The sequence below is a fragment of the Aythya marila genome (genome assembly GCF_965140915.1).
Source record: "Aythya marila genome assembly, chromosome: 17".
NCBI classification, from domain to species: Eukaryota; Metazoa; Chordata; class Aves; order Anseriformes; family Anatidae; genus Aythya; species Aythya marila.
Window position 1 is genome coordinate 11,437,716 of NC_139058.1, and position 15,908 is coordinate 11,453,623.

The 15,908-nt window shown below is 39.3% G+C and overlaps 1 protein-coding gene across 3 annotated transcripts in view; it reads left to right on the top strand.

The window, feature by feature from the left end:
* The window catches only part of ZDHHC8 (zDHHC palmitoyltransferase 8), a 114,476-nt gene extending 107,664 nt beyond the window's left edge, over nucleotides 1–6,812 (top strand). For all 3 annotated transcript variants that reach the window (XM_082774361.1, XM_082774363.1, XM_082774362.1), the window contains one exon: nucleotides 445–6,812. In XM_082774361.1, coding sequence (XP_082630487.1) covers nucleotides 445–616 — 172 coding nt within the window. In that variant the 3' untranslated portion in view covers nucleotides 617–6,812. The remainder of the gene's footprint in view (nucleotides 1–444) is intronic.
* The last annotated feature ends 9,096 nt before the right edge of the window (nucleotides 6,813–15,908 follow it).

Consider the following 15,908-nt stretch of genomic DNA (forward strand, 5'->3'; position numbering starts at 1 on the left):
TTCAGTTTTCCTATGTCTTTCAGAGATGAGCAACATAATTTTAATTTTGAATATTTAACTGGGAAGTGTTTTTTCTGAGTATTGTATTTCTAACTGTAAGAAAGACACAGTTTGGATTAAAGTCAGCAGTGAAGACAGTTACACCCTCCTGCTGATACTTGTGCAATTAGTTTGGTTCAACAAAGTATTTAAGCAAGTGGTTAAATGAACAAATGAGCAAATATTACTGGAGTTTGGTCCACTATGCTAATGGGCAAAGAAATTCTCTCATTTCAGTGGCTTTTCATCAAGTTATTGGCTTCAACCAGATTGTTTCCATGCTTTAATATTTTTGCATGAGTGGGACTTGGTGAAATACGGATAATTACTCATCCTCAATGAAGCCATTCCATTATCATCCTTCAGTAACTAACACTGCATCTTTTGATATTTCTTTTGATGCAGGGATGACATGCAGTTGAAGACACCTCACAGTAAAATAAATGGACAGCCGAAAGGAATATCCAGGTTGGGTTCAACATCAAGTTCCCAGGGGACACCTGTCAGCCCTGCTAGACACTCAAATGTTAAGAAGGTGTCTGGAGTTGGTGGAACGACCTATGAAATTTCAGTGTAAAATAAAAATTAAATAAAAATAAAGAGCCATCCACTCAGCCAGCCATGAAGCTAGGAGCACTGTGAAGACTCAAATAACAACAAAGAAGGAGCAGCAGCAGTCGGCCACTCTCCTTTTCTTGTTTTGGGTTTGTTCTGTTTTCATCTCTATCTTTTGGCCAAAAACCAGCTGCAGCCTTATTCTTGAGGGAATAAAATTGTACAGTCCATCAGACTCTTCATTAACCTGACAGATGGGAACTGGCTACCACCTAACACCACAACCACAGAGCGGATTTTGTTCATGCAAGAGAGTGCTAATGCCGTTATGCATCTGTCTGTCCAACAAACCCATTGTGTACCAGTTGTGCAGTGAACAAGTGAAATGTCCAGGATTGTTCAGTTTTTCCATGCCCATTCCTGTTTCTTCTGGCTGGTGGTATGTCCATCGGGAGTCAGAGGCCAGCTGCTGTTTTCCTACTGAGAAGGAAAGAAGGCTCCCTGCGCTGGGCAGTCTGCGTGTATGACAACTGCTCTGCATCTCCCAAGAACTGCAGGTCAAGTTCCTCCTCCTGGGCAGGAGCAGGGCAGGGGCACCCTGGGCAATGAACGCCGTCTCATCTTTAAAAGCCTCCCTGCTCCCCAATCATGGCTGGGTGCAGGAAAAAGGATAGCAACAGCTTCTCACTGTCTGCAATGTGCCTCCCCATGTGTGAAATCGTGTGTGTGCACCCGTGTGTTTGTTTCTCATGGAAAAGGACCGCAACACCAGTAAGGATCTTCCACTCTCACCTCTTGCTCCCTCTGGTTTTTAAAGGCTCCTCTGACTCAGAAACAAAACCAAGTGGATAAGAAAGGAAGTGTTTGGATGGGAACATTTTTTAAACAGTCGTCAGCTGCTTTCTCCACACCCTCCTTATTACCTGTTGGATCTAGGCAATAACGTGGTTTACTGCCTTGCCCTGGTGCCCTCTGTGTAATCCTGCAGCAGGGTTATCACGATCTGTTGAATTTACAGTGTGTGTAACTGAGCCAAGCATAAGTCTAAAGGATATAAATTTGCTGTCTGCCTAATGACTAGCACATTCCCTCTGGTCTTCAATACTGTTACACAAAGGATTTTTATGTTTGGTTTTTGAGTTTTCTTTCCCCTTGGGAACAACTTTTTAAAATAATATCTATCAAATCTATTTAACATTCTAAGGCTTCCTTTTCCTGTCTCGAGAAAACTACATTTACTTTCTGGATTTAAAGACAACTTTACTATAAAACAAACAAACAAAAAAACAACAACAAGAAAGAGTTACATTATTTTTGTCATAGATATCAAGACTCTGATAACTAATTTTGGGACAAACGTTTGATTTTTTTTTTCTTCTTTCCTTTTCTCCTTTTCCTTCCCATTTACTTACTATCAAAAGTACTGAGGTCTGGACCAATGTTAAATAGCCAGATCATGTGTGCAATTAAGAATATCCTGAGTGACTGTTGCCAAAGTCAGTAAAAATTTATCACTGAGCCAGTCAGCATATGAAACCTTGACTTTCCACCTGGTTTTCCTGGTGAATAGTTTTGACTGGAGAGCTAAATTGGTTGTTTTTCAGGATATTTGTTTCAAGGCACTAAGTCCTTTTCAGTCCTTGACTATAATGGAGAACTCTCCAGATATCTGGTAGCAATTCAGAATGCATTGATAACATCCTACTTGTCTTCACGTATGTCAAGATTAATTAGTCCAGAAGGCAAATGTTGACCTTAGTTTTGCCTGGTTAAAATTTATCTTTTGATTTGATAAATCTTGACATCCACTGCAATACATGCTTACTATATGTTCCTTTTGTATCACATAATTTTTGGAGAGGAAGATTGAAAAGAACATAAGAAAGTTAATTATCTCTATGTGTAAAGCTTGATGTTGTCTGAAGGGAGAAATCTACAAAGTGATGTGGCTGAAATAGGCCAGTTATGAGACAGTGAACTAGAAATCAGTGTGCATTTTATGGCCTTGGTGATATTTTAAATGCCTACTATGGGGACATTACAGAGCAGAGAAGCAATAGTCCTTCTGTGCAGATTTGTTCACTGGCGTGTAGATTATTGCCTTTAGTTGGAGGCACACAGTGCCGGAAAGATGCTGGCAATCTGTATCAGGTACAGAGGGAGCAATATATATTAAAAGACTGGACAGGCTGGCTGATGAGAAGATTTAAAGGGCTAAAAAAATGTCACTGGCTAAGCAATGAAATAGAAATTGAATATGATAATTTTACAAATATTAGTTAAAAAATATAAAACCAAAGGTAAATCATAGAAGTCAGAGGGTTGTCACTGGTTACCAGTTGGTCTGCTTTTAGAGGGAGGAGAAAAGGTGACAGGGAAGGAGCAGTGGAATAGTCTTCCAAGGCAGAGTACTGGAGGCTACCTATTTCAGAGTCAAACCATATTCAGACAAACGATTAGAGAAATTTCTGTAAGAGGTGAACCTGCAGGGGCAAGGGGCTAGACCAAATGGCCTTACAGATTTCTTCCATCCTTAACTGTTACTAATCTGCAACTCTGCCCTGATGTTAACTCCTCAGGAAGTTGCAGTACTTCCTCAAGGACTGGAATTCACTCTGGTGCATAGAATAACACAAGACTTATCTGTTTTTAAAGTATCACATATGCCTCTTGTGAGCGCTCAGAAAGAGGCGATGAGTGACACAGAACTTGGGTTAGTGATCTAGACAAGGGCACATTTTGTCATGTATTTTTGAATATGTACATGAAATTCATGCAAGCAAGGCTGAAAGTCCGTACCAATGTAATATTTGAGATTTGCATCCCAGTGATGCTTCACTTTAATCATTCTTCTCCTACATGTATAAAAGAAAAAGCTACTGAGGAACTTGAAGGGCCAAACAGCCTTTGAAGTTAACTACATTAGTTCATGAGAGAAGAATTTCTCAGCAAGACTAAACACAGTATTGTGTGTATAAAGCACTAATATCCAGGGTTATTTTTGAAATAGTTCACAAGGGGCAAGGGAGGAAAGAATGAATGCACTGTGTCATTACAGGTTCAAATGTAAGGCTTATATATTTTGTGAGTAGTTCTGGCCACAGTTGAGACACATCTGATACAGTAATAGGTTTACAATGGTACCAAAGTCTTTTTTTTTTTTTCCTTTTGAGGTTTGTATATAATTCAGTGCACATAGCCTGGAGTAAATTATTCAAATCTTCTGAAAGAATAATCTAAGCAGAACTGTTAACAGGAGATTGCATGCAGCAAATCCAGACTCATTTCCACTCAAGGCACTGAACCTACAGCTGTTTTCTCAGAAATGTAAGTGTCTGCTTCCACAGCTCCTATTGTGGGACTGGGGACCTACTTAGTACATGTAATTTTGGAGCAGAATCCAGCCCATGGTAAAGAATAGTTCTTCAAACAGTTTACAGATTAGCAGCAGAGTTTCTCTTCTGCTGAGATACTCAATTTTTACAGACACTACAGGCCAAATCTTCAGGTGGTATAAATTGGTGCGGCTCCGCTGAAACGAGTGTAAGTGATGCTAATTTACAGTAGGTGGGGATCAGCCATGGAAATCCAGCACAAGTTAACACATATTATAAAGTAGCTTCTTGATTTTGTCATGTTTATTTCGTGTTTCAGAAGTCTTAAAACTTTTCAGCATGTTTTTATTTTTAGCTGTGGATTGTATTACTTTTTTTTAAGAACAGCAATAGTTTTTGTTTAGTTTATGCATCAATTTTCATTGCATATCGCGTTTTATTAGCCATTCATTCCCTGCTCATAAACTCCCATTTAGCCTCCAGGTTTTCATTGTAGTACAATCTGCCTTGAAAAGTTGGATCTCTGTATCTTTAATTGTATAATATATTGAGTATTATGAAATTAAATGTAACTTAGTACATGGGTGGGAGAGAAAGGAAATATTTTTACTTGAAGCCTTAATATTTTCTTTTTTTACTGCTTTGTTTGTTGACCTCATAGGAAAGTCTGAATAGCAAAGACTTTGAAAATTTGGGCCAAATGCTGTACTGATATATAACCAGCATTTGGCCCCCTATGTCAAAACTGGATGCAGACATAACCTGAAGTGAACAAGGGAAAATGCTTCAGGGTGGCATGTTTTCCTGAAGATCATTAATACAATCTGAAAGATGTGTCTGTAAGCAAGTACATTAAAGAAGTTCTCAACTCTTGAATTCTGAAGAAAGGTGATAGTGAGAACTGCCCAAATATTTTACATTTGCATTTTCTTTTTAAATTAAAACTAAACAAATGTACTTACATAGTTTGGTTAAAGTCGGCTCAAAGGGTTGCACAGAGCTGTATTAGTAGCCATGTGCAGCAAATGAACTGTGTTGTGTTGCTGTTCTGAAATTGCTAACCAAGTGTAATGTCATGTCAACTTGGCCTAAGATAATCACCTCATGGGCGTTACAGCGGCCGTTCCTCAGATAACGCCTATTCTCCTATAAGCCTAATGTGGAAATTGCAATGTGGTTTTCTTTGGACTATATCTGTGGTCCAGACTAGATATATATATATATATATATATTCAATTTTTATTTTATTTTTATGTGGGAAAGACTAGGTCAAGGTTGCTGTCTCTGACAGTCTGGAAAGTTCATGTCAAACCGTTTTTATGGTCTGTATCTCACCTGTTCTGCCACCTTGAATTGTTGGAATGTATCCGTGCAGGCTTTGTGGAGCTCTGTCTGTAACCTTTTTTGTGGCTCTCGTAATACATATATATTTTTTAAACCTTTGAGTCACTTCAGTATTTTAAAGTGTCCGGTTTCCCTGGTGCGTTATGAAATGCTGAGTTGGTTCATTGGGTGCTGCCCCTTTTCACTTCCCCTTGTGCAAAACGTGAACTGAAACAGTACAGCTGGACAGGCCAGCTCCAGTGCAGGACCCCCAGGTGTCAAAACATTAAATGAAGGTGAAGTCTCATTTTCAAGGTGCTTTCAGTAGAGTAGAAAATATGCTGGCTCTTTGAAAGTGTGCCTCCTACTTGTGACCAATGGATCATGTTTGTGAGGTCACAGTAAGTGGTTCATGGAACAACACTAAATGAAGGGTTTTAGAGTGCTTTGTGTTCAAGTTGTGGGGGTTAATAGGAATCCTGTGCTCCAGCACAATTGGGAAAAGTTGCTACAGAGTAACTGTGGAAAAAATATTATATGTTTGTTGAAATGTTCTATCCAGGATGTCTGGATTTTTACATCCTAAAGATGCATAACTTTTAATCTATCTTCATCTGTCCATTCGTTGCTATTCTTTGAAAAATATGTTCATTTGATCCGCAAGACTGGCTTATAATTTGCACAGTTGCCAAACCCTCCTAATGGCAGCTGCTTCAGGATTTCTGATGCTGTAATTTGCATATGTAGGCTGATTATATCGAGCGACGTTCCATTCAAACATGTTCATTATAAATGCCAGTCATATTTGTGAGCTGTAGTGTCTTCACATGGCAGAGGTTACTTTATTACATGACCAGAAACTTAATTACCAGGCTCCATTGACACTGGCTAAATCGAACAGATTTATATAAGGTCATGATCTGTTTTAGTACATTTTATTTACAGACATCTTGGCTTACAGAGATCTTGGCTTTCCTCTCTCTAAGTAATGGATAAATTATCCAAGTTGATATGCAGTTCTCCATTATTGTTATTTTTTATTCTGCAGGACAAGTTTCAGTTCACATTTTGGAACATAATAAGGAGAGACAAAGGAAATTATTTATACAGGTGAATATATCTTTTAAGAGAGAAGCAGTTATATAATAAATGGATTAGAGTTACTGTCAAAATAGGTTTTGTTCATCTTGTCACAATAACTTGAATTTTAAAGTAAGGTTTACTTTACAGCTGATATCTGTATAACCCTGAAACATTTTTAAAATGTCTTGGTTAGACATTTCAAATTATATGAAGAAATATGATCTACTTCCACAGATTAAAAACAGTCCTAGAGAAGTGATGGTACATTTTACAGTGCCTTATATATATGTGTATATATATATGTATATATAATGCCTATATGTATATAATGTATACATAACTGTGTACATATATTCAAGTAAAACTAGTTACAGGTGTCCCGATCTGGTGTATTTTAAATGGAACTGATCTGTGTTGATAGAAAAAAAAAACGGTTGTATCAGCAACAAAATACAAAACCAAAAATACTTATTAAAACATTAGCAAATAAAACAGACTGGAAACAGTGTTTCTGCCAGTGGTTATGTTCCATGCCATGGAAGACTGGTAGGTAGACCCACTGTTTTACGGGCTAATTCAGAGAAGAGAAAGCAGTGATGGAGAAAGTGGAGAATGTATCAAAGGGCTTTCCCTTCACCCTGGCGCTGTGCCCTGATTTTCATACCTCCCCTCTCCCATTGTGCCTTGTCTCATGAATTTCCATTTTTCTTAAGCATCATTTCTCCTGAAGCTATGTAGGAGTTTGGTTAAAGGCCCTGAAGAACCTGGTGGCCTGACCTGCTGCAACAAATGCTGTATTTCTGTGCTGCATCTTTCAAATACCTGCCACAAGGCTGTCTGAGCAGCAGGTGGTGACTCGGAGCATTCCTGGACTTGGAGCTGTCCATGAGAACTTGTAAGGGCATGAGGGATCCCTGAGAGCAGCCCAGTGCTCAGACCTGTAAAAGAGAGGTGCAGGAGGAGGGGATGGGCTGTCTTCCAGGGGAAGCTGAGAGCTTAGATGAACTGTCAGAAATTGTTCAGACAAGGGGCCTTGAGAAACGCGGCTCTTGACTGTGACAGCAAGAATCCTTCAGCCCCACTGGCACTGATCCACCAGTTCTTTCAAATGGGCAAACTGATTCCTTCCTCCGAGTGTGTTTTTGTTTTTGTTTTTTTCTCCCAACAGGCATGCAATATTCTTGACACAAGCTAGGTCCAGCATGAGGACTTTTGCAAAGTTTCAGACATCGAGAGAGAGAGAAAAGTGACTTCTGCAGAAGAGACTCTCTCATGTCATGATTGTAAGGAAGATTATTCATGTTTCCTTTTTCTTACAAATTCTTTCATGCTATGTTGCCGTCCAGTTTGCCTTTTAGGCATGCATCTTCTCTGTGGAAGTTCAGACAGTAGTGTGACCATCTATTTGCAAGGAATATAAAATATAAAACATGTCCTATCCATCCAGTATTGGATCTAAGAAATACCTGGTCTGAGATAGACAGCACAAGAGGAGTGTGGGCAGTGCTGAGCTTTACCAGTATTTCCAGACTGTGTTAAGACATTCTGCCTACCCAGAACTCATTAAGTAAAGTCATTCCTGCATTCTTGGGCACAGGGCAGCTTGACAAAGCTACGTGGCCAGAAGTGCACAACATGACTCTTACAGTTGTACTTAAGTAATTCTAAAGCCTTTCTTTCAGCAAACTACAAGATATCTGCCATGTAAAATCCATAAGTCCATACACTCTATCATGCAGTTTATTTCACACCTTTAAGCTCCCAGCCTCCATGTAGGGTTTGTACTATCAGTCTATTTCCCCATATATAAGGAGGGTATAAAGAGGATTTTCAAGGATGTGTTTGAGCATTGTCTCTGTGTGTGAAACCCTTCCACTGAAGCCTGTAGTAACTGAGAGAAATGATGGAGAGGATTTGTCTGATTAGGTGGGGAAAGGGCAATGCCTAGAACACTTCAAGGGAAAATGTATCCTTCCATACAAATGTTTGGAACCAAAGGATGCCCATGAGTTTGGGTTCAACAAATCATTTCATTACACACAGTCAGGAGTAGGGACTCAATGTAGGACCTTCAACATCAAAATCACAACCTTTGAATACTTGAGATGAACACCTAAAATGAGAATTCCTGTTTTCATAGTGTCACAGTAACACATTAAGCTTATGAACGCTGTGCCTTGCTCACACTGAAATCTTAACTTCCCTAAAATCTACGATAGTTTTTCTGTTAATGTTAGTGGAGCTTCATTATGCCCAACTTGCCATTAGGAGTGGCATCCATGGGATTTAGCTCACCGCTACAGTTCATTGTCAATAGGACTTCAAGTCTCTAACTGGTTTTCCCCAACAAGAAACAATGGGGAAAGTGGAATTTCATATATATCCCATTTTTTGGACAACTTGATTTTTAAAGCAGCTTCTCTCCCTACTACACAGTCTTCATGCAGGATCTTTTGAGTAGCAGCCAGCAAGGGGGAATTAGGGCGTACTTCTGGAGCACCAAAGTGGTATGCTTCTTCCTTCTGGCTTGTCCTTTCACACAGTGTGCAGGTAAGTGGCTCCTAGGAAGTGGTTTCTTCCTGCATCCGCAGCTTGAATGGATATGAGGTGGATGGATCCTGTGTGTGTCATTTGCAAAGCACACCGACCATGGAGCATATGTTTCAAAAGCCTATTTCAGCCATGTAAGCGCAGAGTGTGTGGGGATCTTTGGATGAGGTAACCATGAAAGTTCACAAAATGGCATTATAATCTGGTTCTAATCCTGGGCACAGGTGGTTTAGCAGGAATATAGCTTTACAGTATTCAACTTTTTTTTTTTTTTTTTTTTTTCCAGTACAGTCATTTGAACAGATGGTAAAAGGTTTTTTTTTTTTTGTTTGTTTGTGTGTGCGTGTTTGTGTGTGTGTGTTTAATAAATACAAACCAATGCTATTTTTTCTTAGGAAAAACTCACCTTGTAGAAACTGCAGTGTCTGGTAAAATTCAGTGAGTAACAGCATGATCCTATTTTTGCAGCCTGAGTGTTAGGAATCCATCTGGCCTCAGGATCGGCCCTCATTTCTCACAGAAAGATGTCTAAAATAATAGATGTAAAAACAAGGAAGTAAGTACTTATAAATAGGTGTTGGTTATGACTAATTTTTCAGACTCACTATGACAAAATGCAGATGAACTGCTGTGTTCTTGGCCACAATTTTCTGTATCAAGAGGCACATGCTTTGTACTGCTATCTTGTTGGCAGTTTCCCAGTGTTAAGTTGTGATTTGCAGTAAGAGACATACCAGTTAGATGTTCGGTTGGAAACATGGTCTAAAATTAAGGCACAGGAAAGCGGCATCAGCCAGTTTGGCACTGGTTCCTGCCTCCACTACAAATTACTGCTGGACTTGTACATCTTCCTGTGCCTCCTCGCTCCATGTCAGATAGGGATGTGACTTCTTGGCCTCACAAATGTGTTGTGACTGTCCATGAGAGTCTCAAATCCTATCATTCTGCAATCAGCTGTGTGGCTGGAGCCAAGCAGATGCATCCCACAGGCATCCAGGAGCAATAGGGCAGATTTGGGGCATATTTAACCTCAAATGAAAGTATCATTTCAGGTCATGTTCCTGGGGAGGAAGTTTTTGTGTGTCTGTGTGATGGGTGTTGCTGACAGTAGTCTTGGTCTTTTGCACTGACTTTGAAAGGCTGTTTTAGTAAAGATATGATAGAAATTTCTGCCTTGATCCCTCCTTTGACCTCCTGCATATCTCCTCATAATCCAAACCCTCTTCATAATACCCGCACAGCACTATCCTCATTCCAAGAGACCATATGCCTGGTTGCCTCAAGCAATTCAACTTTTCCATGCCTGCTTATTGGGATAGTTGTACACATAAATAGTAATTAAAATTACTGAGCAGAAATATAGTAAAACAGCTGTAGGTTGGGAGTGACCTCAAAAAGGTCACCATGAGAAAACTCATTAATTTCTGTCTTTCTTGTATCTATTTTATTGCATAGAAATACATCTATATTTACCTACAGCACTGCATTCGTAGCACATGAAGATTATTAAAGAAGGAATAACATTGCCTGATGGTGCAAAAAATGGTGTCTTTGCTAGTATGGTGGTTTAGTCAATAATCCCCTTCTAGTAAAGGGGGCAGGAAATGGTTAAAAGTTATTAATCATTGGGATTTTTAACACAGGAAAGCACAACCTGCTCTAAGGAGCTGGAAAGTTAGATGTATGCATGTGAAAACAAAAATAGCAGGAGTTTATTTAACTGTAAAGGCAAATCAAATATATTTATTTTCACTTATATTAAAGCAGAGAATGGCTACATTTTTCAAAACATGTAAAACCTCACAAGAAAATATACCATGATAGTTTACTATGTTTCTCCTTCTTTTTTAATTCAGAGTTTATAAAACTATTCTTTATGACTATTTTACTTTTCATTTATTTTGAAACCTTTTTTTCTTGTGTTAAATCTACAAGAATTAGGTATCTTTACAGACTCTTTTTTTATACATATCTAAAGCCCTGGGTGCTGCAGAACTTCATTGCAGTACTGTGCCACAAATGATGGAGAGAGTCCTTCAGGGTACAAAAGACTTCAGGTGTGCTATCCCCCCATATTTATATATATGTACATATATATATTTGTATATATATATATTTATATATATGTGCATATATCCACAGAGATTTCCAAATGATGGGCTCGTGACCAGAAGGAACCTGAGCATCCTGCCCTCGTCAGACAACTTGTGCACTCAGAAAAACTTTGCCCACCTGAGGATGAGACCTGCAGTGTTTTTCTGTCTTTCTAGGTCCAGTGTGTCTGTGCGTCCTTCTAGCTCAAACACCAGGCAGTTTAAGCAGTGAGCTCTTCTGTGGTATCTGCACATGGCAAGGATGAGGCAGACCTAGGAATCAATGACAGTTTGTGTTTGCAGCTGTGCCACTGACTCACTCTGTCACCTCGGGAAAGTCACGTCACGCTCAGCAGCTGATACTCCAGTATGACACAGAAGTTGAGATCCCTGGATTTTCATTGCTAAATGACTTGCCTTTCTGAGTCTGGGGCCAGATTGGAAGCAGTTGGCTACAGGGCATTGCTTGGTAGAGGCTTTTGGTTGAAGGCATGAACACCGTCTTGTGGCAGAGGTGTGGAGCTTCAGAGGGCTTTTTCACAATCAGGTCAAAAAAGGAAAATAAATAAATAAATATAAAAATAAATAAGGTAATATAAAAGGGAAAAGAAGTATCTTAAGCTGACGTGAAGGGAAATAGATGGTGTCAAAAGAGAACAAAGAGTAGCTGGGTTTATTGCTGGCAAGAAATACTTCCTCCAGTCACTATCATCACGAAGGATTGTCTGGGTAAGGCAGCATGGTGTTAAGTATACAGAAGGTCCCTTCTTCCTGCTCCAGGTGGATTCCCATCGTTAGGTTTCAGAATGTCAGAAGGTTATAATGTAGGCAGGGCCTTGACACGGGCAGGGATATAAGGCAGAGCAACAGCATAAATCTTCAGAGCCCTTTAACACGTTTCACTGGGTACAGAAGGCAAGCTGGCAAGAAGACGTACAAATGGAGCTCTGTCCTCACAGGATAGCCATTAGTTTTTGACAATTCCAAATTGCTCTGTATTTATCTTTGAGGGATGCTTTTAGTATAAAATGTATTATATTTTTTTTATTATTTTAAGCAGCAACCAGTCTCACAATGCCATGTGTCTGTCAACTGAACCATTAAAAAAAAAAAAAAAAAACAAAAAAAAAAAACATAAAGAAACATAAAGATGCTTTGTAAAAGTACTTCCCCTTCCCAAGTTGTTGAAGTTGTCATGAAGGCAACATTTGTAATTTTCTAGGCCAATTTGCAGCTTAAAGTTATGTTTTACATGACATTAATTTTGTTACAAAATATAAATTAAATCTGAAGTTACAGTAAATTGCTTATTACTGTTCATTTTGCAGCTATATAAAGTCACACAGGATCTGAAATCCAGATTAAAAAAAAAAAAAGTATACTGTGTATTTCAGCTATAGCTACAGCAGTGGCTGATGTATGTAGGTTTTGCTAATATTTTTAAAAGTGTGCTGCATAAATTCCTGCTAATAGCAACAATTATTTTAGCTAATGAAACCATCTTAAAGTAGTTTTCATACATTCCTTCTATTTGAAGCAAAGTCACTGGTAAGTGACACCAGGTTATAACAGTAAAATGCTAGTGGTAAATCAGAATAGAAATACAATTCTCTTCAGAGTTTCTCTCTGAAACTCCTCCCATCAAGAACTCTCTCTTGAAATTGGTTGGTTTAAATGATGTAAAACTATGAATGCCGTGGAGGAAGCAAGCAAGGAATGAGTGTTCTCTCTTTCCCACAGCACAAGTAGTGAGCACTACAAGAAATCACCAAAAAGCAGAATGGAAACACAAGGCAGAACCTTTTAAAGAAAATAGATTAAATTGCCACAGGATGTTGTGAAAACCATATCACTGGATGAGAAAAGCAGCAAAGGTATCCTCTAGTGCAACATTAATGCTGCTGTTGTTCCTTGCAATCTCCTGCAGAGGCTGTGAAAGCGATGCTCTCTTTAGTCGAGGCTGTTGATTTTTGAAGCCTAGTTCCTTGGGTGCTCCATGACTACCTAATTACATGCTCAAGAACAAATTAATCACTTCAGTCCATGACTTAGGACTTTGATAACTTAAACTGATATATTGGTCGGACTAGCTCCGTGCAGAGGGCTGATTTTCACCTGAGGTTCCCTTAAAACCCCAAGGATTTTATGAATACATTAGCAGAAATTTGATCAAGTGAGCTAAGTAACATCATCTGGAAGGGAGAAAAAGCCACCAGGCCGTTTTGCCTGATTTACAGACAAAACACAACCACCACAATAATTTACGTGGAGTGAGCCCAGCTTACTCCCAGAAGTCTTAATGACTGCTTGGAACTGAGCACGTGCCAGGGAGAAATGGTTGATCCTGCCGTGGCAGGTTGCACATCTGGCCATGGGATTGGCATATACATCCCATCGTGTGAAGAGTGCCTGTCCGGTCGTATGTGAGAGTGGGCTAACAATATACAGGATCCTCGTTGGGCTGCTTAATGTCTTGTTTAGTCCATATCACCAGAGACAAGGGACACCTTTGGCACCCTATTGTAAGTCTTAGCTAGCAAAGACATTCAGAAACAGACTTAGTTTGAAGCCAGGTGGCCACTTCTGACACTGGGATATGTTTGGCAAATACTGTACAGAATTTCCACATCACTACACACACACACTATTTACGTATATATGTATGCGTGTAGATATGTATAATAAGAACCACAGCCTTTTAATTGTGTGTGTGCTGTGATTCATCAGCAGCAATAGCTTTTGGCAGGGACATAATTTCAAATCTCCTGCTGAGGATGCCTGCCAAAACATTGTTGGATAGAGATAGGATGAAGAAAGTTATTTATAAATGGGGATAATTAGGTTCTGCACTTAATAGTATTGGGAATGAGACAGAAAGACAATGTGTAGTAATGAGCATTTGTAATATGAGAAGATGCTCTCCATAATTTTCTCCTTGTTGATAATAAATAAATAAATAAATAAATAAATAAATCACAACCCAAAACCTCAGGTGAAATAAAATCAGTATGTGCTACTCCCAGGTAGGAGATTTAGATCTGGGGTGGGGATGTTATGCTGTAGGACAGGTCTCAACTATACTTATGCAAGTTTGGAATAATTCCACAAGATTCAGCTGAACTATTCCAGGTGCTGACTGCTGTAACAGATTAGGCTCTCAGTCCTGACCTTTGCATTTTGTGTTTAGGCAAAAATAAACCCTGAACAGACACAGGAACAGTACTAACTCTTATTTGGAACTGATGGCTCTCAGCCACACCATCAGGAAACAGCACTGCTCAGTGACGTGCTTATTTCTATCAGGAGAGGAAAGGCTATTTCTGTGTCATCAGTCACACAGATGTACATTATGTTCATTTTTCTTGAGAAATACGGTCACTGGGACAAATTCACCTTTCCATCAGTATTCTTTCTCCCTAGAGCTGTAAGCCCAATGAACACAGCCTGAAACTCATCCACATCCGCTCTATGTTCAGACAGTCTGTGGAGCTCCCAGAACAACGCTGTCAGGCTGTTTCTCACTAAATGAAGAGAATAGCAATTAATATTCCAGAATTCCCTGCTCCTAGTTTTGCACCAAGGTTACTAGGTGGTGCAACTAATCTGTAATGAGACACTTAAGCAAACATCTGTATTTAAACAATTGAATGTCCCATTAATACATCTTAATTCTCAAGCTATATGGACTGATCATTGTATGCTTGGGATTTTTAAGGCCCCAAGCTCCTGAAGTCACAGTAAGCACCTGTTTATGGGATTTTCTGAGCTTTCATGAGAGGTGAAGAAGAAAAAAATACTCTTCAGCATTACAGAGAAAAGATTGAAATGCAAAAATACCACCTCTGCAAAAACATCCAAACCTGAAAAAAACGTCTGTCAAGATCATTATTTCTTCTGCAAACGTAATTTTTTAGACAAGGCAGGCACGCTCTAAGAAAGTGCTTTGCTTTGTATGGGTCTTAGTGTCTCTAAAAACGGGGGTGGTGTTCAGAAAGCTCGTCTAGCAAGAACCCAGCAACAGCTGCTATTTCTGCCGTGTCACCAGCAGAGAATGACACGTATGTAGCTGAATATCTTGCAGGTTCTCCAGACTTGCTGTTAGCATCACTTCACCAAAAAACTATTTCATCCCGCTTTTTTTTTTTTTTTTTTTCCTACATAGTCTCAGTGGGGCTTGTATGTGAAAACACTGCATTTAAATGCTTGTTTCCAAAGAGGAACAGCAGGGTTTAGACAGTCTGTGCCAAGCTCATTGCAAGGGTGATTTTTTTGAAGTAAAGCAGGGATGATGTGAACCAGCTCCTGACAGAGAGGAACATTTTGCAACATGCATTTTGAGAGGACTAGAATTTTGCCTTTGTATTTTCTGTAAAGCATTAAGGGATGATTAAAACTGGAAATCCCCTAAACTGTGTTATTGTGTACCTCTCAGAACCTGATTTTGCAAGCAGAGTGCTCTCTTCCCTGCTAAGTGAAGGTCACAGATCAGGTTTTATAATTGCTTGTCAATGCACCTGAAATCAGAGCAGGGTTTAGGGCCTGGACTGTGGTGCCTAAACCACATGCTTGGTAGAGACTCACACTATCAAATGCAACAGAAGCCAACCCTGAAATTCATAGCAACTCCAAATTCATTGTTTTCTAAAACAGGAAAAAAAAGTAAAGAAATTGGTTGTAAAGAGAGATTAGTTGAACTCTGCAAAAGCAGCAAGTGCTAACTCTCACTTGCTAATCAGGATTAAGAAAAATGCCTGAACGGTGTGCCATTGTTGTGAGCTATCAACAGCACCTGTGCTTCGTTAGCAAAGTAAGTTTAGTGTTAGCTAAGACAAAAAGGCTGGGGGGCAGAGCTGTTCTTGAGGCAATAATATCAAATCCTTTTTTGTTTCCTGGATAGTGATTACAGTAAAATACTCTGCTTATGTTTCCA